Source organism: Pseudopodoces humilis, chromosome 2 (assembly GCF_049639895.1).
Source record: "Pseudopodoces humilis isolate 2021_Gansu_Grassland_sample_001 chromosome 2, ASM4963989v1, whole genome shotgun sequence".
NCBI lineage: Eukaryota > Metazoa > Chordata > Aves > Passeriformes > Paridae > Pseudopodoces > Pseudopodoces humilis.
Genome location: NC_142201.1, coordinates 84755007 through 84777358, shown reverse-complemented (window position 1 = coordinate 84777358; position 22352 = coordinate 84755007). Strand labels below are relative to the sequence as shown.

The 22352-nt window shown below is 44.0% G+C and overlaps 1 protein-coding gene across 6 annotated transcripts in view; it reads left to right on the top strand.

Annotated features, from left to right (window-relative positions):
- Window positions 1-22352, top strand: part of USP35 (ubiquitin specific peptidase 35) — a 26078-nt gene extending 3726 nt beyond the window's left edge. For 4 of the 6 annotated variants that reach the window (XM_088051219.1, XM_088051222.1, XM_088051223.1 and 1 more), the window contains 10 exons: window positions 6012-6708; window positions 7868-8003; window positions 11824-11953; window positions 13331-13432; window positions 15265-15423; window positions 16180-16373; window positions 16495-16588; window positions 18071-18177; window positions 18974-20189; window positions 20788-22352. In XM_088051219.1, coding sequence (XP_087907345.1) covers window positions 6027-6708; window positions 7868-8003; window positions 11824-11953; window positions 13331-13432; window positions 15265-15423; window positions 16180-16373; window positions 16495-16588; window positions 18071-18177; window positions 18974-20189; window positions 20788-20958 — 2991 coding nt within the window. In that variant the 5' untranslated portion in view covers window positions 6012-6026 and the 3' untranslated portion in view covers window positions 20959-22352. Of the gene's footprint in view, window positions 1-2031; window positions 2213-5445; window positions 5684-6011; window positions 6709-7867; window positions 8004-11823; window positions 11954-13330; window positions 13433-15264; window positions 15424-16179; window positions 16374-16494; window positions 16589-18070; window positions 18178-18973; window positions 20190-20787 lie in introns of those variants that run through there. The other 2 variants (XM_088051220.1, XM_088051224.1) reach the window with 2 other exon arrangements.

The window sequence follows — 22352 nt, the reverse complement described above, 5'->3', positions numbered from 1 at the left end:
GAGCTTTCTGGAGAGAACTGAAAGCTACTGTCCTGTAGAGCGTAGGGACAGCCTCCTGCTCTGAATCTGCTACTTCCTGTGGTGCAGGGCAATGTCCTACTCCAATTCTGCTGCCTGTGGTGAAGGACAATCTCCATCAGTGCTGTACTAAAGGCAGTTCTGATTCTGAGGATAGAAAAGCATGAAGAGCTTCGTCAGCCACAAGTAATTAACTCTAGTGAGTAGGAGACACACAACACGAGTCCAATCTGCTACTGGAAAACAGTCTGGGACAGGAAGCAAGGAATATGTGATCTCCTTGAAATGAGAAGGTGAATTTAAAAAAAGCAGATTATAATCACATGCAAAAAAATTCAGCCAGGCTTCTGTGCTGGCATTTTTTTCCCTGTTATGACTGCAAATGGGTAGACTCTCACTTCTCTTTCTAAAGGGCTATTTAATGGGATTTTTCTGCAGTTATTAGCTCTGATTTTCTGCTTAGATCTCATAAAAAATTACCTGGTGCTCTGCTATGCCACAGCACTTTATGGGGTTCAACTCAGCAGCTGAAAGCAAAGTGCAGTGGAGCATTGCCATTGATGTATTTGCAGGTCTGGAGAGGTTTGGCTGCTGACTCTGTCACAACCTACTCCATCTCCTTGAGCAAATGCTTTGATTGAGATAGTCTTTAAGGTCCCTTCCAACCATTCTATGATTCTATGGTCTCGATGTGCCTCAGTTTTCATATTGCTACAACAACATGAGTATCTATTAGATGTGGTAATGGTGTGCAGGCTGTGGTTTTCCCCTTCTTAGCTGGCTGAACAGAGATGTACTTTGAACCAAAAAAAATTCTCTTTGCCTATGAATTCATTGGACATTTGTTCCCTGAAAAAAAAAAAAGTCATTAGAACACAATTATTTTGGTATTTCTGGAAAACAGACCCAGAGAGGTGACAGCAGGGCTGGTCCTTGTAAGAAGTTGTATACCAAGTGGTATCATGGTAAATTCTGTAGAAATTTTAGAGAATAGGGTATTTTTTGTGCTCTAGGAAGGCACTATGTGAGCTCCCTTTTATCCTGCAGCAGCTCAGCATGCTGCAGGATTGAGCCCTAATTGCCTGGCTGCCTGGAGCATGCAGCAGGAATAGCAGTAATGTCTTGGCTGACATAAAAGAAACTATTTTGGCAGGAGTTAAGGACAATAAAAGGTGAGTCTCATTTCAGTACTTCCAGACCTCCAGGGAGTTCAGGGAAATAGATATTTTTCTTTTTAAGTCAGAAGCAAACCACTTTATGTATCACTCTATATTTGGATGGTGGGAATTATTTTTCCTTCTTTAGTGGTATTTATCAAAGTCTCTATGATGCCATTGTAGGAAATGTGCTGAATTTATTACTAAGGTTCCCTAAAGGTAAGATACATCTTGCATCTATGTTTTCAGAGCTTTGTTAAGAGCTAGGGTGGTACTATATTCAGCAAGAAGTACTGAGGAGACTTTACTGGAAATCTGCTGCTGGCAGGGCTAACGGAATGAATTGATTTAGAAGTAATTGGATAGATTTCAATTGAAATGGATCCCAATTAAAGAAAAAGAATAGGCAGAAGAGAACTATAAGTACAGCTTGAAACAGTACAGAGTATGAAGACTAGACCCAGACAAAGTCAAAGGTGATTTTTCATCCTGAGGTTGGGTTTTGGGGTTTGTTTTTGTGGTTTACCCATTTTGGAGAGTGACACTAAGCTGGTCAATGCTGCTTTTTGCTTAAATTCCTTTTCCCTCTGATTTCAAGAACATGCTTGGGTGCCTGTCCTATCAGAGACCCATCTTGTAGTCAGCAAGCATCTTTGATGTCTGTAAGGCTTTTGAGATTATGCCCTGCACCATCCTTGTATCAAAGACAGATATATGGACTGATAATTGGGTAGGAAACAGGCTGGAACTATCCTAGAACCTTTCCTTTTTATTATTTTTTATGAATGACATGGAGGAGGAAATGACAGGGCCGCCATACAGGAGGGCCAGGACATGCTGTGGCTGACATGAACCTCATGGAATTCAACAAGGACAAATGCAAAGTATTTTGGAATGGATTCAACTGGGATGGACTAATCCCTTGAACTGTTGAAGGCTTGGAACTGACTGTCTGGGGACTCACTGGGGAACAATTCCCCAGTGCCTACAAGGAGGTTATTCAGGAGATGAATCCAGGCTTTTTATAGGAGTACAAGGTAGGTGAATAAGAAAAAACAGACATAAAATTAAACAAGAGCTTCCAATTGCAAATAGGGAAACCCTTCCCACTATGAGCTAATTAGAACAGGAGCTGGTTGCCCAGGGTTGTTGTAAGATTTCCATCCTGGAATATTTTCTAGACCTTCAAGGATAAAGCCCTGAGCAGCTGGGGTTGATTTTGGCTGTGGAGAGTTTGGGCTAGAGACCTCCCAAGGTTCTTTTTCTCCTCATTCTGTGATTTTGCCTGTATTGTTCCTGCCAATCATTCACTGGGGTAGCAGAACAGTTTTGCCATTTCATGAGATTTTTTCTTTTTCTCTGCAAAGCTCCTATTGTGTACTCTCTGTTTTATGTGAGCTACAAAACAGATGGGAACCTCAATGTGACTCTTCAGTTTAATAATTAACTCTTTGACCTTCTACTTCATCGTTGTGTGCTCCAGGAACTTGGTTCTGTTCACATGCAGGAATGAGCCAATCTTCCCAGCTCTTCAGTCTTGATGCTGGTGAGGAAGAAGTACAGAAAGGTTGTTCTACTTCAGGAACACTCATTATAGAAGCCTGATTGTCTGAATATTTAGTCTCTTTATTTCAGTATTAAACAGAGGAGAACCAGGGACCAGATCTCCAAGGCAGCATTCAGCTGCCTGATAATGAACTGTCCTTCCCTTTCCTACAGTTCCCTGGGTTATTTATGACACACTTCCAATTTCTACAACAAATGAGACTGTGATCTTACAGACAACACTCCAAATCACTTTACTCCTCCACTGCAAAGCTGATTCACTTTCCAGGGACGTCTTGGGAGAGGGGGGGAAAGTTAATATCAGATGCCTAAGCTAATATTGTTCTGAAAGCATCTAGAGTTGTGCTTGTCTTGAATTAGCCATCTTAATTCCTAGCCTTTGACATGTGTATGATCTTTTAGTGTAGAATGCTTTTTCTAGTGTAGTTTTAAGACTATAATATTTATTACTGCATATTACAAAGCCACTTAAATGTTGCTTTAATGTAGTGCTAAGATTATAATATATGGCCTGGCTAGCATCCTTCATCCTGGCCTTGTCTGGCCACACCCAGGGAGCAGTTTGGTCTACCCTGGTACCAGCAGAAGCATGGACTGGTTTGTCCCCTCTCGTTGAGGGGTTCGTTGGAGAGGTGCAGGTGGGACTGTATTACCTAAAGGCCAGCCTTGTCCTGTAAAGCCCTTCATTGGTGAGGAGAGCATGGACCCTTCATCACAAGGTCACCTCAGGTGGTTCTCCCTGTGTGTCTTCAAGGTCTTAATGTCCATATAAGTCACTATGATGTTTCCTCCTGAGGCAGATGGTTTTTTGGGACTTGTTTGCCTATTGAATGTGGAGGGAGTTTGTTTCAGCTTTGTCCTGCTACACAGTGTCAGATGCAACCCAGTTGCACTCCAGGCAGCAACACTGAGGAAGCCCATCCTCCTGTCCCTTTCTGTGATCAGCCTGAGGAAGAACCAAGTCATTTTAGGAGATGCAAGTTTATCTCAAACTTCAGATGAAATTGGACTCTTTGCATCAAAAATTTGGATGAAATTTGGAAATACTAGAGTTGCTAAAAGCATGATCATAGTGGAGGCAGTAGTGGGCAGCCATCACATCCGAGAGGGACAGCGAGAGCACCCAACACCACGTACACTAGGGGACTGTGGTGATTTATGGGGTTAGACCTAAAAGAAATGTGGCTATTATTTGGCAATCCTGACTGTGTGGTGTTTCCAAATCACTGTGCCAGACTCAGCACGGATTGCTTCAGGGAAGTAATAGTGAGACGTAACCAGTGAGAACTGTAGATCCTTCTATCTCCTCCTGGCCCCTTATCTATGTGCCAGATGACCAGGGTGTCTGGGCTCAGGCTTCTGCAGAGAGGAGATGAAAGGGGTACCAGCCTGACTGCAGCTGTGTGCCAGTTTGTTTCTGGCCAAGACAACCACTGAACTAAGCAAGGACAAATGCTCCTCCTGATTTTGGACTGTCTGCAAGCCCCATCTGCTCTCCACGTTGACTTTTAACCTTTGCTGATACTGTGGTACTTTCTGTTTGAGGTGAAAAGACATCTGTGCGATTTTGTCTTCTATCTTGTCCCTGTTTGCCACTGGTTTAATGCAGGCTGGTCCCTCAGGAGTCCTGTTTATATATTCTATCCTGGGAAAACAGTGTGATGGAGAGCATTAGCTTTGCCATAGCTTGTTGCAGGGAAGACAGCAGTAATGCTTGATGGGGAAAAATAAATCCAGCATGTGAGCGGAGGAATGTATGAGTCAGCAGGCAGGGACCAGAAAAGGCAAGGTGGTTCTTGGAGAGGCATTGATTGCAATGTAGTCTTCAGTCATGGCTGGATGGGAGGTGGCTATATACATGTATATATATTTATTAATAATGTTTTTTTTTTTTCATCCTGTGAGATTGTGGGGAAGCAGTGATGGGAAGAGGTGATATTTGGTGAAGTGGGAAGGCTTTCCAGCCAAGCAGCTGTGAGTCAGAGCTTGATGTTTGTGTCTGGCATGGTTTTACTTCTTCACCCTCAAGCAGCTGTCAACCAGGCAAAAAGATACTCTCAGGCTTACTCCAGGGATGGCATGGTCCATGGATGGCATCTGCTGAGGTCTCTTCTGGATGTTATCTGTGAAAACCATACTTGGGTTACATGTCATCTGCATTTATATTCTTTGTAGACCTGTCCACTTGAAAAACTCCAGATTCTTCCCAAGTGCTAATGAAGGATCTTTTAACCAACCTCACTAGGAACTGGTGCATGTTGTTCTCATTTCACAGATTAGGGAGCTGAGGAACAGAAAGGTGGGGATTATTATTCTGGTCAGATACATGAGTGTGGCTTGTTTTAGGCTATAGGCAGAAAGGGTCCTTCTCCAAACATCTATTTGTGGAGTGTATTGCACTGGGGGGACTTGCTGGGGATGAGTCTTTCTAGTCTCTGTAATACATTACAAGAAATCCTGACTGTCTAATTTTATCACTCTATAATGTGGATTGTTTGTTTGGTTTTTTTGGGTTTTTTTTTGGTTTTTTGGGTTTTTCTGTGCTGTAGTGTATTTAACACCTGGTTATAAATGTTATTCTGAGCTTTTCCTTGGGAATTACTTGTTGTTTTTTAAAAAAAAATCTTCTCTAATGCTTTATTGCTGGTGAATTCAGGCTGTGACAAATGGGGAACTTTGCCTGACTCTGCAGTTTCTCTCCCAGCTCGCTTTGGTCTCGCATACAAATGCGGCAGGTCCCTGGGGAGCAGCCAAGACTGCACCACTCGGATGGAGTGGCTGGCAGCACGGTGTAGATGTTAAACAAACACCCCTGACATTGCACAGAGAGGCTGCAATCCCACCTCTGCTTCCCTGGGCTTTTTCTCTCCTTCCTTGAATGTGAGGACAATCATTGGGACCATCTTTGCCTCTTGAGGACACCTGAGCCAGCAGACACCAGTGTAAGACCTTGGCTCCCTTAATTCCCCACTTGTCCCCTCTGTGGGTCTGTAGTTGGTTGTTTGCAAGACAGAAATGCTCAAATGTGTGATTAATTGGAAGAAGTTCTGTATCTTTGTGTATTCATTCGGTTTTGGGGGACTTTAGTCTCAATCAAACATCACTGGAGTGGAAACTTTTCTGAATACTACATGAAAAGGCCACAAGAATTATCCTCTTCAGAGTGGTTCCAGATAGCTCTGCTTATGTGACCTCCCTTGCCCCAGCCTGGGCTTAAAAGCTCGGCAGACCCTCCTTGAACTAACCAGCTGCTTTGTCCCTCTCTTTTAGGAGCAAGGAGCAGAGATGGATAAGATACTGGAAGCTGTGGTGATGTCCTCTTACCCCAACAATGTGAAGCAAGGTCTTGTGAGGCGCGTTATCGAGGCAGCAAAGCAGCCCATGGACAGTGAGCAGTGCTGGTCTATGCTGGAGCTGTCCACCAAGCTTTATCTCACTGGGGACACCAAGTATAAAAGAGAGATTGGGAAAGAGGTTTTGGAGGTCTATGGCCATTATCACCCAGAGGAATTTGAGGAATTCTTCAATGTCCGCTTCCTGCTGAGTCTCCTCCAGGAAGGCTATGGACCTCTGGGGAAGAGAAGCCATTATGTACTTGATTATATCCAGTTAGGACTGCAGTTTGTCCTGGAAAGCCCATCAGCAAACAACATCTTCAGCTTACTGAGGATTGAGGTGCTCCGGAAAGTCTGCGAGAGGCCCAGCCCCAAGCAGTGTGCGAAGATCAGCAAACTCTTAATGCAGCATCCTCAGTGCATTCCCACGGGAAAACACCAGCTCTTGTTCTGTCAGCAGCTGATCCGGTGCATCGGGCAGTTCCAGTGCATCTCTGAGGGGGAAGAGGAGATCATGGAGTTCTTGGAGCAGGTGAACAAAGTGAGTGGCCTGCTGCAGAGGATCTGGAGGACTCAGACCTCAGCCATCCTGCCCTCTTTGAAAGAACTATTCACCATAATTTCTTCAACAGGTAATTTAAATATTATAATTAAAAAAAGACTGGGAATGTAAACATTGGCTCTGATGAAGTCAAACTCAATTAGTTTGACATCTTGCAGGGTTTTCATCCACTACAGAAATGCAGCCACAGGTGAAATATAATAGACAAGCACCTCTAAAAGTTACTGGGGCTCTGGGCTGGGAAAACAATATCACCCTGAAACCAGAGAGAGTCTCCAGACAGAAGCTGTTAACAGGATTGAAGCATTTGCAGCACAAGTTTGTGTTCAGCACTTTCCAGCATCAGCTGGGCTTAAGGGAAAACATTTTATCTGCGGCTCCTTAGAGTGGAACTTGAGAGCTTTTAGAAATGCTGCTCTGTTATGTTATGGCTGACTTGGTGGTGCTCTGCAGCCTGCTCCCTGCCAGAGAATAGGGATAAAGCGAAGCAGTTATTTCTCACTGACCTAGAGGTATGAAGCCCTACTGACTGTCTGAAGGGTGGTTGCCTCTTAAAGTGAGACAGACAATATTTATCCAAATTCTGGTGCCTTTAGGTTATTGTGGAGGGTTTAAGACGGTTTTTGGAGGTACCAGTGCCATGAAAGGCTGGTGAGCTCCTGCTTTAGCTATTCCTAAGACCACAGGAAATGGGTTTTTCAGTATATCTTCATCCATTGGAAGGAGGCCCATTGCCAGGCAGGCAAAATTGCAGTTGCATCTTTTTGCAATTATTTGCAGTATTTAGTAAAAAGAGAGCAAACAGAGGAAATTTGGTACCTGACTTGGGCCAAATACGTACTTGTGATCTCTTCCTCCCTTGGGGCTACGTATGGCTTCAGGGAACAGCCATCTGCTAAAATCCAGCTTCATTATGTGCTGCACTGGGATTTGAGGTATTATCTTCCTAGCACAGCTAACGGTGGACTCTACACTGCTCATTGGCAACAGCTCAATATCTGCTCCATGATGTGTGGATTGGCTCTTGGGGATGTGGTTTAGTGGTGGACTTAGCAGTGCTGGGTTAAGGGTTGGACTTGATCTTAGAAAGCTTTTCTAACCTAAACAATTCTATGATTCTATTTTTGTGGGCAGAAATTATTTGGTTTTCAGGACAAGAAATGACCTAGTGTGCCCGGTTTTCCTGTCAGCTAACATCTTCATTACTGGGGGCCATCCCTGTCTTGCAGAGGAACAGGAAGCTCCCTCCAATGCCTTGGCCAGTGTGGTTCAGTTTGTCCCTCTGGAGCTCATGGATGGCGTCATAAGAAACCTCACCAATGATGACAGCATCACTGATGTGCAAATGATGATGGCCATTGGCAGGTAGGAGAGGCTGTGTGAGTGAAAGCTTTAGCTCAATTTGGAGAAATGCTCTGTGTGGTTTTATCTCAAGCAGCTTGGCTGGTGTTGCCTGGTGAGGAGTGTGTAGGGAAAAAGAAAACTTCTGTATAATTTCTTCTATCCCTGAGGTCCCAGAGAACTAAAGAGTGGTTGTTGCTATGATTATGGATATTATTATATTTGTTTGGTTTAATTTAGTTTCTTAGAAATAAATTGTATTAAAGGATGTCCAACACAGGCTATCTTAAAGACATCTGATGATTTTTTTTTATCTCTGAAGCTGCTGAGGGCTTTTTCTTCCCAGAAATCTTCTTTTCAGGATTTCCTGATGATCTTTGTCTCCCTCGAGAAGGACATCATCTTAAGCCATCAGTCACAGCTAAAGACTTATGTGAGGGGGATTTCCAGGTCCCACCTTGGCCCTTGTCAGGTGGAAGTGCTGCAGTTGGACAGGTAGAGTCAGTGGAGACCTTGTCAAAGCATGATGAAGAGTAGAGGGTGAAACGCTACCTGATATATTCCAGACCTGGTCTTTGCAGCACCAGTGCCCTCTTTGGCATCACCACATCTTCTTTGCATCCTTATGGCCAAGTCCTACAGCATTTCTGTGCTCCAGTGCCTTGCTCTGCACTTACTCAGGTGTATCTTCAATGATCTTAAGGATATTTTCTAGCCTAAATTATTCCATGAGTCTGTCTTTAACCCATGCTTTCCTTAGAGCTCTACATTTAAATAGATGATATTCACATGCAGTGGTGTGTGCACTTAACACAAGTGACTTGATGTCACTGGAAGCATTTTTTTCCTCTTCTTGTTACAGGGAGGGATTTGTGTCTCCCTCCCAATAAGGTTACATGTCAGAAACGCATTATTCCTGATGGGAGTTTATACATGCAGAAAAGGGTTACTTCTCTTTTGCTTGCTGGGCAAGGTTATGCTTTTCCCAGAATCCAGAGTAACCCAAGACAAAAGATTAAGTTATTAGTTCAGTTCCTAACCCACTTCTCCATCTTTTTCTCCTTCTGGACACTTGCTGCTACAAGCTCCAGACAGTTAATCTTCTAAGAGTTCAAGTGTCTAAATACAGAGGTTGCCAAATCAATTGCATCATTGCTTAGAACATTCTTTGTCACGAAGAAGGACAAATAAATATTAGTCAGAGCCTGCAAAATGTAATTAAGGTCATTTAGGAGAAATGTTGGTGTTTTGGCAGCATGTTTATGGCAAGTGGGTCCCTCAAAAACAGCATGACCACAGGCTGTTTGATGTGTGTGCTCCATGCCTAGAAAATCAAAGGAAAATGTACAAATTTAAGGATCTTTTAGCTTAGAATCCCTGACAAACTGCTTGCACCTAGAAGTGTCTTCTTCTAAAGTTTGGGTTTGGGAGTAGCAGGAAGTAAACTGGACTTCGGGTGGAGCTTCTGGTCAAGCATGTAAAGAGCAAGTAGTGGTAAAAAAAAAAAGCAAGGCTGTCACCTGCTGGCATAAGTGTACACCACAGTCTCTTTTACAGAGTTTGTCTATTTTTAGATAAACTTTATTATTGTGCATCTGTGACGTAAGAGGTATTCACAGATTTGGATTGTGTTTTGTTTTGGTGTTTTTTTTTGTTTTGTTTTTTTTTGTTTGTTTTTGTTGTGTGTCTGTTTTGTTTTGTTTTTTCCTGGGGATGTATCTATTCCAAAGAGCCCAGGTCCAGATGTAGGAAGCATCTGCTGTCACACAGCTGTGCAGGCACTCGCTGTCTCTTGAGATCAGGGTCTGGGCTTCTAAAAGTTTAGCATAACAAATCGATTACTCCTTTGTCAAATTAGGGTTATCACTACTAAAACATTTGTGGATTGTGCAATGTGAATTTAAAATATAATTTCTTCCTACTGTAGCAATATGGGCAGCATTGTAACTTAGCCACCAGTGCTGGCAAAGTATAGCTTCAAGCAACTAAGGTTATTTTATGCCTGTTTAAAGAAGCTAGGGAGAAAAAGGAGCTTTGAATCTCTGGATCAATCTCCCTGCTTTATAGCTTTGACATTACAGACCCCTTTCATGAATGTTTAACTCTGCTTCTCAAAGCAGGACAATGCTCCCACTGCTGTTCTTTCACAGCTCTTCCACCACTGGGTTGCTTTAGTGGGTCAAATCTCTCTTCTGACAGCCAGTCTGTGTGTATTTCTGGCCATCTTACAGTTCATTTGATGTTATGCCAACAGAAATAGCTGAGCTATCTGTTGCCTCCCTGGTGTTTATTCCTTCAATATGTGCAGGAAGAGCTGTCCCTTCCCATCTCTGCTTTCTCATGGCTGTGCTAAACAAGCCCAGTTATTTTAAGCTTTCCTTGCAGGAAGTGTTCTTCATTTCCCCTGCCACCTGAACATGTTTCTTCAACATGGTCCATTGGTCATGGGCACAGATGGTGGTGTTTGTGCACCATGTTCATCATGACAGCCTCACCACAGCCTCAGATGTCACTGTTTTGCTCTAGAGACCTTTCCTTCTGCACCACAGATGGTGCTGGTCTTTTCCATGGCTGCTGTTACACTGGGATCTTGTAGTCACCTGGTATCTGCCTGGTTATCTTCAAGCAGATGAGTTACTGGAGCCTCCACTCCTAGTGGCTTCCATGCCTTTTGAATCAATACATTTCCTTCCAGTTCTACATTTCTAATCCTCAGGGTCTTCCTTGTGACTCCTTGATCTTGTGTTGATGATGCTTGACAGCTGTGCATCTTCACATACAGTGATCACATGGCTTTCCTTGTTCTCCTCTGGTGCAAATGTCTGTGCAAGCTTCTCTGGCATTTGCTTTATTATCCAACTTGGTTTGACTTTTATTATTTTTCAACATACCAACATGTTCTGCTTTTAAAGATTTTTTTACTGACTAGACTTCAATTTTCCCAGTTCCTTGTAAACTTCACTAATTCCTGCTCTTTGCCTTGTGGCTGTTAGTTATCTGTCTTCTCTTTTTTTGATTTTGCATGAGATACAGATTGATAAGCAAAAGGATCTGACTGGGTAAAGTAGCTGGACTCTGGTGTAACCTGAAGATCTGGGGTATCTTCAAATCAAAGGTACTCAAATGGTCAGCAAAGTTTGATACTTGGAGATCCCAAGTCTTATTTACTTGCTGGCTGTTTAACATGAAATTTAAATAGAACCAATGTGTCTTCACTTAGTCTTAGTGAAGACTTATTGTTTTATGAGAAACTTCTGTAAAGCACTTATTTCTTGCAGAAACATGGCAACACATTGGTTGAGTGACTGGAAATTAATTTTTTTTACTTGTGACATTCAGGAATAATTGGCTTCTACTAGTTTTCACATGGCATTTTTAAAGTATGTTCTTGGAAATCAATGTTTCCCACACAGAGAACTAAAATATGTGAATCTGAGTGTTTTTTTCTTACCAGTAAAAATGCAGAGATTAAACTAGTATAGTTTGCTTTCTAATGGTGACAATGCGGAGACCTCAATCAAACCCTCACATGAGTAGTATATAGAGCACTGCACCAGTTTTAAAAACTTGAACTTGACTAGACCAAAGTTTGTGGAAGAAAATCCCCACTTTACTTTACTTTACTTGTGGGCTTGATCCTCTGATGAACCACAGCGTTATGGTGACATTGGGGTATTTCTACTTCAGGCTCTGCTGTGCTTTGAATAACATGTGAAATGCCTTGTGAATAGCCTGTCTCATCCCAGTGACTGGACACCAGTTTGGAGGAGGTTTGACCCAGAGTGGAGCTTGACTTTTATAAGACATGCATTAAATTTATTTAAGAGTTTGTGTTTCATTTCAGGATGATTGACTGGGTGTCCTGGCCCCTGGGAAAGAACATAGACAAGTGGATAATTGCTCTGCTGAAGGGTTTGGCTGCAGTGAAAAAGTTCAGCATCTTGATTGAAGTCACTCTTTCAAAAATAGAAAAGGTCAGTTGGCTCTTTTAAATGTGAATGTGAACCACAGAAATGCCATCTTGTACCTGAAATATCACCTTGCCTTTCAAATGACAAGATGAGATACATAGAGCAAAAAAGAGTTTGCTGTCCCAAGGGATACTGATATTGCAGCTAGGAGTGATGTTCAGCCTGGGATTCTGCAGGTTGTGGTCTGCAGAGGTACTGATATCTTAAAAATTATGAAATAAAGTAGCCAAAGATTTTCAAACCAGTTGAACACTCTCCTTCCTGAACTATGAAGCTCTTGTAAAACTTGCTTTTGGGAATGTGACATGCTCTCCTTTGACCGTGCCTGGGTCATTGCTGGCTGGCACAGGCAAAGTACATATCAGTGAGCATATTAATAGTCTGCAGAGTCACAGGTCAGTTTTAAAGCCTGTGCCCTGGCTTAGTTCTTTTATTAGTGTGGATAAAGCACTTGCTGCCGTTGCCATTACCTGTTTCAGCAGTGAGTACTTGCTGTCTCAGAAAACTGTGATGAAGCACTGAAACTGGTCACTATTTCAGAACTTTTTCCATTCCGTGGTCCTACTCTTCCCTCCTTCGAATGATGGGGATAAAACCTGGCTGAGCTGCCAGAAGAAGTCACAGTAGAAACTACTAAGACAGGGCTCTTAGGGACATGGTTTAATGGTGGACTTGGCAGTGCTGGGTTAACAGTTGGGCTCAATGATTTTAGAGGTATTTTCTCATCTAAATGATACTGTCATTCTATAATTATCAGTAACGGAACATTATCAGTAACTGCATTTGTGACCCCTCAAATGCATTGAGCAGTGGGACAGTAGCCAAGCATCTTTGGCTTTTCTTTCTTTCCTTTAATTTTTGATGCATAGGAAAGGGACACAGCCATAAAATAACGTGATTTTTGGAAACCCCTCAAAAGTACTATCTGACAGCAGTAGAGGATATACAGGTATTTTTTGTAAAATAGAATAAATATCATTATGTAGCCTTTGAAAAAGATGCTTGCTTTTTATATCTTTGTCTGAAAGGTTAGTGATAAAGTTCCAAATACCTGAATAAATTAAGAGGTACATTCTAGAAAATCTAGCATTCTGCTGAGCTTGCATGGCTTCTTCATGAGGAGATATGGAGGTGCAGCACAGGCATTACACAAGCCTGAAAGGGTGAGGATAACACACACAGTATTTTTAAGAGTACCCTGAGCCAATACTCTGGGCAGGAGATGACCCTGGAGACCTAGTTACAGGCTAACTACCAGCATAGAGTAGGAAGAGACCAGCAGCCATGGTAAATGCCCAGTGCCTCTGTTTCCTGCTGTTCCCTTCTGCTGGTTGCAGTGCCATCCTGCCTTCTCACTTGCTTTTTTTTCTCCTCCACCAGGTCTTCTCCAAGCTGCTGTACCCCATTGTGAGGGAGGGGGCTTTGTCTGTCCTGCAGTACATGCTGCTGAGCTTCCAGCACTCCCACGAGGCGTTTCACTTGGTAAGGCTGTGTCTGGCACTTGGATGTTACTGAGTATAACCCTGCTGTGGGGCAGCAGGGATAGTGGGGGGCCTAAGGTGTGGCAGATGTTGCCACTCTGGCTTTGGAGTGCGTTTGGGGGATCCTTTACACTGAGAACATCTCAGAGTGCTCTCCCTGTGGAGGGCAGGGAATATGTTATTAAACAGCCCTTGCTTTTCCTCACTGTCTGTTGGACTCAGTGGGTCCCATTCCACATGTGGCTTTAAATTGTCACCAACATGTGGCACCCATTTCTTTAAGTGGTGGGTCATCTTTGAAAGGTTTGTACAGCATCAGTACAGCAAGACCAGAAGATTGGATCAGAACACTACACTACACAAATTCTCTGTTAAAAGCAAAAAACAACTTTTGGCATCATTTGAATATTCCCTTTTCATTTCTACAGTGATATTTTATAGTTTGTTTTGCTGTTGGCACTAAGGCACAGCTCTGCTTCCTGCTGGTGTTGTCTCTGGAATGCTGAATTTAAAAAGTAAGGCTGAAGGCAAAAGCATGCTTGTAGTGATTGTACTGATAAAAGCAGTGATGAAAAATTACTCCTATTAATGTTTGATTTTGTACTTTCTCATTAAAGCCCTTATATCTGGCTTTTCACCTAAAGTTCACAGAATAAACAGATAAGGCTAGGAAAAAACAAAGCTAGCCAACATTTTCAGCTGATGCTTTTTCCTTTCTCAGCTGGAGATACTTTGAAGGAACCTGAATTTCTTGAGAAACTCTTTGGTTTCTAAAAATAGTCATTCCAATGTATTGTCTTCAGCTGGGCATCAAATTTTCAAACACTCCAAAAGCTGTGAGTTGTTCTTGGCTTGAAGTTTCCATCTGTAGCCCATAAGCATAAATGTCCTCCTTTATTAAAAAAATATTGAAAATCCAACAGGGCCAAACCGTGTCTTTTTGTGTTTGTCCTGGCACTTTGGAAGGGTTTTGAGAAATGTTCCCATCACAGCTTGGCAAAATTCTGATGTATAAAAAGGTGCTGCAATTGATTTGCTTCCCCCAACAGCCTTTCCTGTTGGAAGGGAAATAGTTAAAATCTCAACATTATGTAGGGAAAGAAAAAAGAGGAGAAGAAGAGAGGACCAGGAAATGGCTGGACTGGGGTCCTGATACTTTACTCCAGCATTGCACTGTGCTAAAAATAACTTAAAATATAAATATGAAAAAGGTTATGTAAGTGCCTGGGTCACTCTAGCACATCTGCAGGGTTGGAAATAGGTTATTAATTCTGTGTGCAGCTGCAGGGTCAGCAGAGGGTGCCCGTGAGCAATGGATCATTTGCATTTGCATCTGCATCTGCTTGTGCATTTTTTACATTTTTGAGATGAAAGCAAAGTAAAGAATGTACTGTTTGTATGCCTGTTGCCATCCATCCAACCATACCAATTCCAGTTCAGTATATTCAGTATAAAATAACACCAGAGCACAGCAGCCAACATGCCTTTTAGGCTAATCCCATCTACCTTGCAGATTTGAATCCCTGCACTTGGCAGTCAGCATATCCTTTCCACTGTGGATGTGGGATTTAGGGGAGACTAAAGAATGGCAGTTGCAGCTCAGCAAAGCAGCAGCACAAACCTGCAGGTGTCATGCAACACAAAACACTCTAGGGTTGCCAAAATCAACAAGAGAGTTGCTGTTGAGTTCAAAGGGTGAAGGATGAAGTCTAGAATGGCACTGAACTCCTGTTCACTGTCTTTTCTGGCTGCAGGTGAATTTAATTCCCATAAATGTATTAAAATTCTGTGAATAATGTGGAGTAATTTTTGTAGTGAATTTTTCTTTTCCAGCTACTTCCCCACATCCCCAGGCTGGTGGCTTCTTTGAAGAAGGAGGATTCCAATTCTGCAACCAGCTCCCTGGAGCAGCTGGCCGAGCTCATCCACTGCATGTTCTTCCGCTTCTCAGGATTCCCAGACCTCTATGAACCAGTCCTAGAAGCAGTTAAAGTAAGTCATGCTTTTCTCAGTCATTTTACTGCTTTCCATATGGAAATGGCATCTTTGTTGGTAGCGTGGAATAGAGGGACTGTCCCACTGGTAGGGATGTCCTGACCTCAGCACCTCAGATGGTTGTAGAAGAAAGGGGATTAGAATTCTGAGCGTGAGCCCTGTGTAGGCAGGTTGAAGGAAGTTACTTCTCTAATGGTGGGCCTGCAGAAGCCCTGATAGTGCCTGTAGGTTTTAGCTATAATGTTATTCTCAAATGCCTCTAAAGGACTAATACAAACAGGTAAACTATTCCTTGCATGGAGGGAGGTTCACGTGAAGAACAGGAAATATAGGCTGTATGAACACCTCTAGCAGAGGAGTTTTGCAGTTGCCCATTACTAATTCTTCATGGGAAAAGATCAGTCATAGGATCATAGAATACCCTGAGCTGGAGGGAACCCACAAGGATCATCGAGCTCAACTCCTGACCCTGCACAGGACAACCCCAGGAACCACACCGTGTGCCTGAGAGCATTGTCCAAATGCTTCTTGGCTTGGTGCCATGACAGCTTCCCTGGGAAACCTGTTCCAGTGTCCAGCCAGTCCATGCTGGACACTTTTCCTAATATCCAGCCTAAACCTCCCCTGACACAGCTTCATGCTGTTTTCTTGTGCCCTCTCACTGATCAGCAGAGAGAAGAGATCGATGCCTGCCCCTCAGCTTCCTCCTGTGAGAATAGATAATGATTTGTAACACAGATCTCTCTTTCCAAGGCTCTCCCAATTCCAAATGAAGACCGGATTAAACACCTCTTGGGACAAAATGCTTGGACCTCCCAGAAGAATGAGCTGGCCTGCTTCTACCCACGCCTGGCATCCAAATCAGAGACAGGAAAGATTGGGTTAATTAACTTGGGAAACACCTGCTACATGAACAGCATCATACAATCTCTTTTCATGGCTTCAGAGTGAGTTTTTCCTCCCTTGCTCCCGTTCAAGACTGCTCCGGGGGGTGCTTGTCACTCCAGCCTTGCATGTCCCACACTGATTTTCCATCTCACAGATTGCATCTCTGCTTTTCTTTCACAGCTTTCGGCATTCAGTGTTGAATTTAACTGAGGGCAACTCCCAGCCCCTGATGACAAAGCTCCAGTGGCTCTTTGCATTTTTGGAGCACAGTCAGGTAATTATTTCATGTTCTAGTTATTTGTTTGGACTGTCGGCTGCGGAAAGGCTCGTCTCCCAGTTGCTTCCTGCCGGCTCTAACGTGCTGATAAGGAGCTGTGGATCTTGGTGGGTTTTTGTAATGGGACAAATTTTGTTTATATGAAGGAGGCTAATTTTGGGAGAGGTGGAGAGGAAACTCCTATCACCCATGAAAGTGGGCTATGTTCACACCAGGCTGCCTGTCTTTAACTTGTGGTCCTCTTGGGCTGGGCTGGGCTGATGTAATAGCTAATGGTTTTGACAATGAAGTCCATTAGGTAATAGTTTACATCTGTGGCCAGCTGAGAAGCCTGTGGTGTGAAGCAGAGGTTTTGTTTCTTGCTGTGCAGGAAGGGAGAAGACTGGAGCAGCTCGCTTGTCCCACTGCTGCCCAGCAAAGCACTAGCAATTGGTGAAAATTGTTTTAAAAGTGGTTTTGTTAAAAGGATAATTATAAAAGTCCCCTTAGATTCCAGGTCTTTAAATTTCTCTGTATGTGAAGGAAAGTAAAATAAAAATAACATCCTTAAACTAATTGTAAATATTTCCATGACAAATGTGACTCCTGGAGATACAGCTAGGTCATATCTAATTCCTCTCTTGAAAATATATCTTTCTGTCCCTAGAAAAACCAGGTTTTGGAAAGCCAGTGAATTTTCCCTTGCTGGGTAGCAAGTCATCCAGGCTTCTCCATTTCCAAAGCTTTGACTGTCAGAGCTGGCTGGTAGCATTGTGGTATTATGTCACTACAGATGACCTTGGGGGGAAATATAGACATCCTGTTAAATTTAATATTTGGTCATAGAAGAGCTTAGGTTTTGATGGCAGTTTAGAGTGTCTGTGTTCTGTGATGAGCAAGTACAGAAGCATATTTCCTTGCTGTGTAGCTGATGTTAATTTCCTTTCAGTTATTTTTCTTCTTTGGGTTGTTCTTAAAGTTACTTTTTTGCTAAAGATGGGTCTTTTTCCATGTTAATTAGACATCTGCTTCCTAATGACAGCAATTGCATTACTGGTAACAGATTACCTGCCTGCAGTGATCAGAATATTTGGTGGAATTTAGTGGATTTTTTTGCCTTTTTTTTTTAAAGAGGATTTGATGAGAGAGATCCTGATCAAATTAAATGGAGCAGCAAATTAAATTCAGGCTGAATTAAGTAGAATTATCTGGATCAAGCCAATAAACCATTTAAAAATTGAATAATAAACACATGGGTATTTTATAGAAGTATATGTAAAATAATGTTTGAAATTCATCCTTACCATCCTGGCTAACGGCAAACCAAGTGCTGTGCACAGGGATTAGCCTTTGTAGGGGGGGAAAAGGGACCTTATCAAGCACAGAACACTGTGTTCCCAGTGAACCAGCCAAAAAACCCACTCCTCCTCTCTCCATCCCCCTGTGTGAATTGAAGAAAAACTGCTAGGATTAAATGCATTTCTTCTGTGTTGCTGCCAGCGACCTGCCATCTCCCCTGAGAGCTTCCTCTCTGCCTCCTGGCCACCCTGGTTCACCCCTGGAGCTCAGCAGGACTGCTCAGAGTACCTCAAGTATTTGCTGGACCGGTATGTGACGAGTGCTGTGATCCTGGAGCCTGGTGACAACAGTGTCCCTAAACCTCAATGCGATGTTTAGTGCTCACCCACTTACAAACAGTGGCTGAGACCCAGAGGAGTTGGGAGAGTGGAGGGTTGGGATGGTGAGACTGGTCTGAGGCTCCTTAATAAAACCCTGTTTGGATAATTTTAGGGGTAAGGTCAGAACTTAATTCAACTTGAAAATTTCTGCCTTTGCTCTGAGGACACAAGGAATTCATAAAATTACAGAGTCATTAAGGTTGGAAAAGACCCCTATGATCATTGAGTCCAGCCATTAACCCAGCACCACGAAGTCTACCACTAAATCATGTCCCTAAATGCCACATCTATGCATTTTTTAACACTTCTAGGAACAGTGATTTCACTACGTCCTTGGTCAGTTTCTTCCAATGCCTGACCACCCTTCCAGTGATTTTTCCTGATATCTAATCTAAAATCACCAACCATAGAGATTCACCTGACAAGCCACTCAGCCTAATCTGTAAAATGCCGATTTTTGACTTTTACCTAAAAATATCAAATGTCCCAGTCAGTGGTGTCTCAGTGATCCCTCTAGAAGTGTGGGCTCAGTGGCACATGAAGACTTCAGGTTCCCAAATCCTGTCTGACTCCTTCCCACCTTTCTCCCACAGCATCAGACCCCTGGGTTCAGGCAGGTTAACTGGGATCAACCACTTGCGGTGAAGAACAGGAGCCCTACTTTAGAAACTACCTCTTGGTGTTATATTGATGCATAACACAGCCTTTTTCTCCCCTGCCAAAGATTGCATGAAGAAGAAAAAACTGGGAAAAGGATCTACCAGAAACTCAAGGAATCCAGCTTGATGTCTCAGGCAGTGGAACATCATTACTTAAACAAGACATTGATTGAGAAGATGTTTGGGGGTAAAATGATGACAAAGATCCGCTGCTTGAAGTGCCTGAATGTTTCGTCCCGAGAAGAAGCCTTCACAGACCTGTCCCTGGCTTTTCCTCCGTCGGACAGGAATGTGCGTAGGACCACATCTGTTCTACCAGTGGAAGAAATTGGTGCACAGTTCATTGAGCCTCCAGAAAATGCAGGCCAGCTTATGGGCTCTCCCTGGATCCAGAGGAAGGCCCCCATGGCCAGTGACAACGCAGCCCCAACAGTGTCGGTGGAAACATTAGGTTTCCAGGAACCAGGAAAAGCAGCAAATCCCGTATGTGGCAATGATGTTGGGGTAGATGCAGCCAAAGACCCTGTCTCGACTTTTGGGGAGCAGGCACATGCTCCCAAGGACTCCAGATCTGTCCCAGATTTAATCAACTATTTTCTATCCCCGGAGAGACTGACAGCAGAGAATAAATACCACTGTGAGAAATGTGCATCCTTGCAGGATGCTGAGAAGGTGGCAGAGCTGACAGAGGGTCCACACTACCTCATCCTCACACTGCTGCGGTTTTCCTTTGACCCACAGACTATGAAGCGGAAGAAGATCTTGGACAATGTCTCCATCCCTGTGGTGCTCAAGCTACCCATCCTTGTTGCTCCAGAGGAAACTGAGAAGGTTTGCCGGCGTGGGAAGGATGGTGCTGCCCCAGGGAGTGGCTTCATGACTGTCGTGTACGACCTCTGCAGTGTGGTGGTGCATTCAGGCATCTCCTCTGAGAGTGGCCACTACTACTGTTACTCCAGGGAGTGCACTGACACTGTCCCCCATGGCCAGCCCCGGGATGGGGTGCCAAAACAGGCCTCTGACAAACAATTGGACTTTGAAATCCAGTGGTACCTCTTCAATGACACCAGAGTTTCCTTCTCCTCCTTCGAGTCAGTCAGTAACGTCACCTCGTTCTTCCCCAAAGACACCGCCTATGTCCTCTTCTACCGGCAGCGGCCAGGCCGGCAGAGCTGCCTGCTGCATGAGGCTCTGGCTGAGGCTGGCCGCCTGCATGGCGAACTCTCCCTCCACAAGGACTTGATGGAAGCCATTTCCAAAGATAACATCCTCTTCTTGCAGGTAACTCCTGCTGCTGTGCACAGCAGGGTGCGGTCCTGCGGCTGTCCAGCTAATGGGCTGCGTTCCCACCCATCTAGCAGCAACCACTGTCCTGTGGTTAAAATCCTTCAGATACTCACCCACTCCCTGAAGCCAAATCCCTTTTTGTTTTTAGCACCCAGATATAAACAGGTTATAGTTCCTGCACTGAGATTGGTACAAGACATCTTGTGGCTGTGCTTGGGGTTGACTTGCTATTGTCTGCTCCTGGGAATACAAACTGGAACAGATCTCATTCATCTGATGGAATTCAATGCTTTCCAAACAAGTGTCTCATATGACATGACCTGCACGTGGGGCTATTTGAGGGGTCCCTCCTCTCCACCCATAGGTGACATGGGAGGGCTGGGTTTGATTGCTGAAGAGCTGCAATGTTCTGCTGCAGCCTTCCTGCTGAGCTCTAGAGCACATGGCCTCCACACCACAGTTTAATTTGAAGGAAGCTCCCAGGGGGAACCTTACAGACCCTTGGCTTCTCAGGGGTGGTGGGAGCATCCCCCCACCTGGGTCTTTTATCTGCTGATATCCTTGTGCTATTTTTCCCCCTTCCTTCTCCCAGGAGCAGGAAAAAGAAGCGAGGAACAGAGCCGCCTATATTTCTGCCTTGCCGAAATCCCCGCTGTGGTGGAGAGACTTGGACAGGGACAAGGATGATGACAGCTCATCTGGGGGCTGCAGCCCAGCAGCGGGTGGGGGTGGATCCAGCTCCTTCCATGGACTCGTCTTTTAGCCAACAGCTTAACCCAGATGGGCAGTGTTCATGGGGTCAACCCAAAGCCAGAAGCTCCTCTTCCTCACCCCGATGAGAGTGAACATCTTGGAGGAGGACTTGAGAAATATTTCAATGGAAAAGGTCTCAGGGGCTGATTTGGAGGCACCTGGAGGGTCTCGCTGCTTCCTATGCACTTGGTCTTCATGCCTTAATGTACCTAAGCTAACACAGAGATGAGCAGCTGCTGACAGCTCAGAGAAGTGCCCTTTTGCTTCAGCATAGCCATGTCTTGCCTGCTGTGAGCCATGCCAGCAGCCTGGGAAGGTGACGGGGACAGGCATGTGAAGATGGACCCAGCAGGGCCCCCGGGATGGAGATGTCCCATGCACATCCCATCTGCAGCCCTTCCTGTGTCACTAAGTTGGTTCTGGGGTGACTCTGCTCAGTTATATTTCTTTTTAATGTGGTTTGGGAACCCACCATGAAAAGCTCTGAAGGTAGAAAAAAGTCTGGAAAATGCCCAAATGCAGCAGTGCTGGTCTGTGAGACAGTAAGCTTGTAAGACAAGCAGTGGCAGGTCAGCCAGGGTGGGTTATGCTGCATTGCAAGACATCCAGAAGAGATTGAGGGGGACAAACCCCTCCAGCCAAGAGAGACTGACCTGATCCAGTTAGGGTTTCTGGGCTCCAGTAAAGACCCATTGGGTTGGTGATCACCTCTGGATACTGTTAGTGTGCACAGCAGGCCAAGACACACAGCTTGTTTTTCCAGATGTGTCTTTAGGATTTGATTAGTCTCTTTCTGCTGCTGTCATTTGATGGCTTTCTCGGCTGGATCAGCCCTTTAAAATACAGGTTTTCCCTTGGGATACCGCAGCAGATGACAGAGGCTCTCTAAACTCATGATCTATTTTTTTGTTGTTGTTTTAAATGCTGATTTGCAAGGTGAGTAGCCCAACCAGTTATATCAATCCAATATCAATATATTCTATGTAAAACAATGTATTATATAAATCAATAGTGGGATAGGGGCTCATTCTGATGGCAGATGGCAAACTCAAGCCCCAGGCAGCACATCTACAGGACCACAGCTCCCTCCCATGTCCCTCCCTAGCTGTTTTCCCCTGCCTGCTCCTCCTTCACACCTGTAGTAGAGATTTCTCTGGCTCAAGTGGCAGAGACTTGTGCCTTAGGTCCTAAGTGGAGGGCCTAATCCTGACCATGGACTATTGGGGTAGGAGTATTTTTAGGAGTGTTTTTGTGGAGGAAAAGGCAAAGCACAGACATTACTGTGGGTAATGTGTGCAGAAAGTCTGCTAGAGGGGACACTTGGGGTCAAGTATCTGGTGTATACCATCATATTCTTTTATTTCCTTTCCTATATATAAATAAAGGAAATTAATTCAACGTACA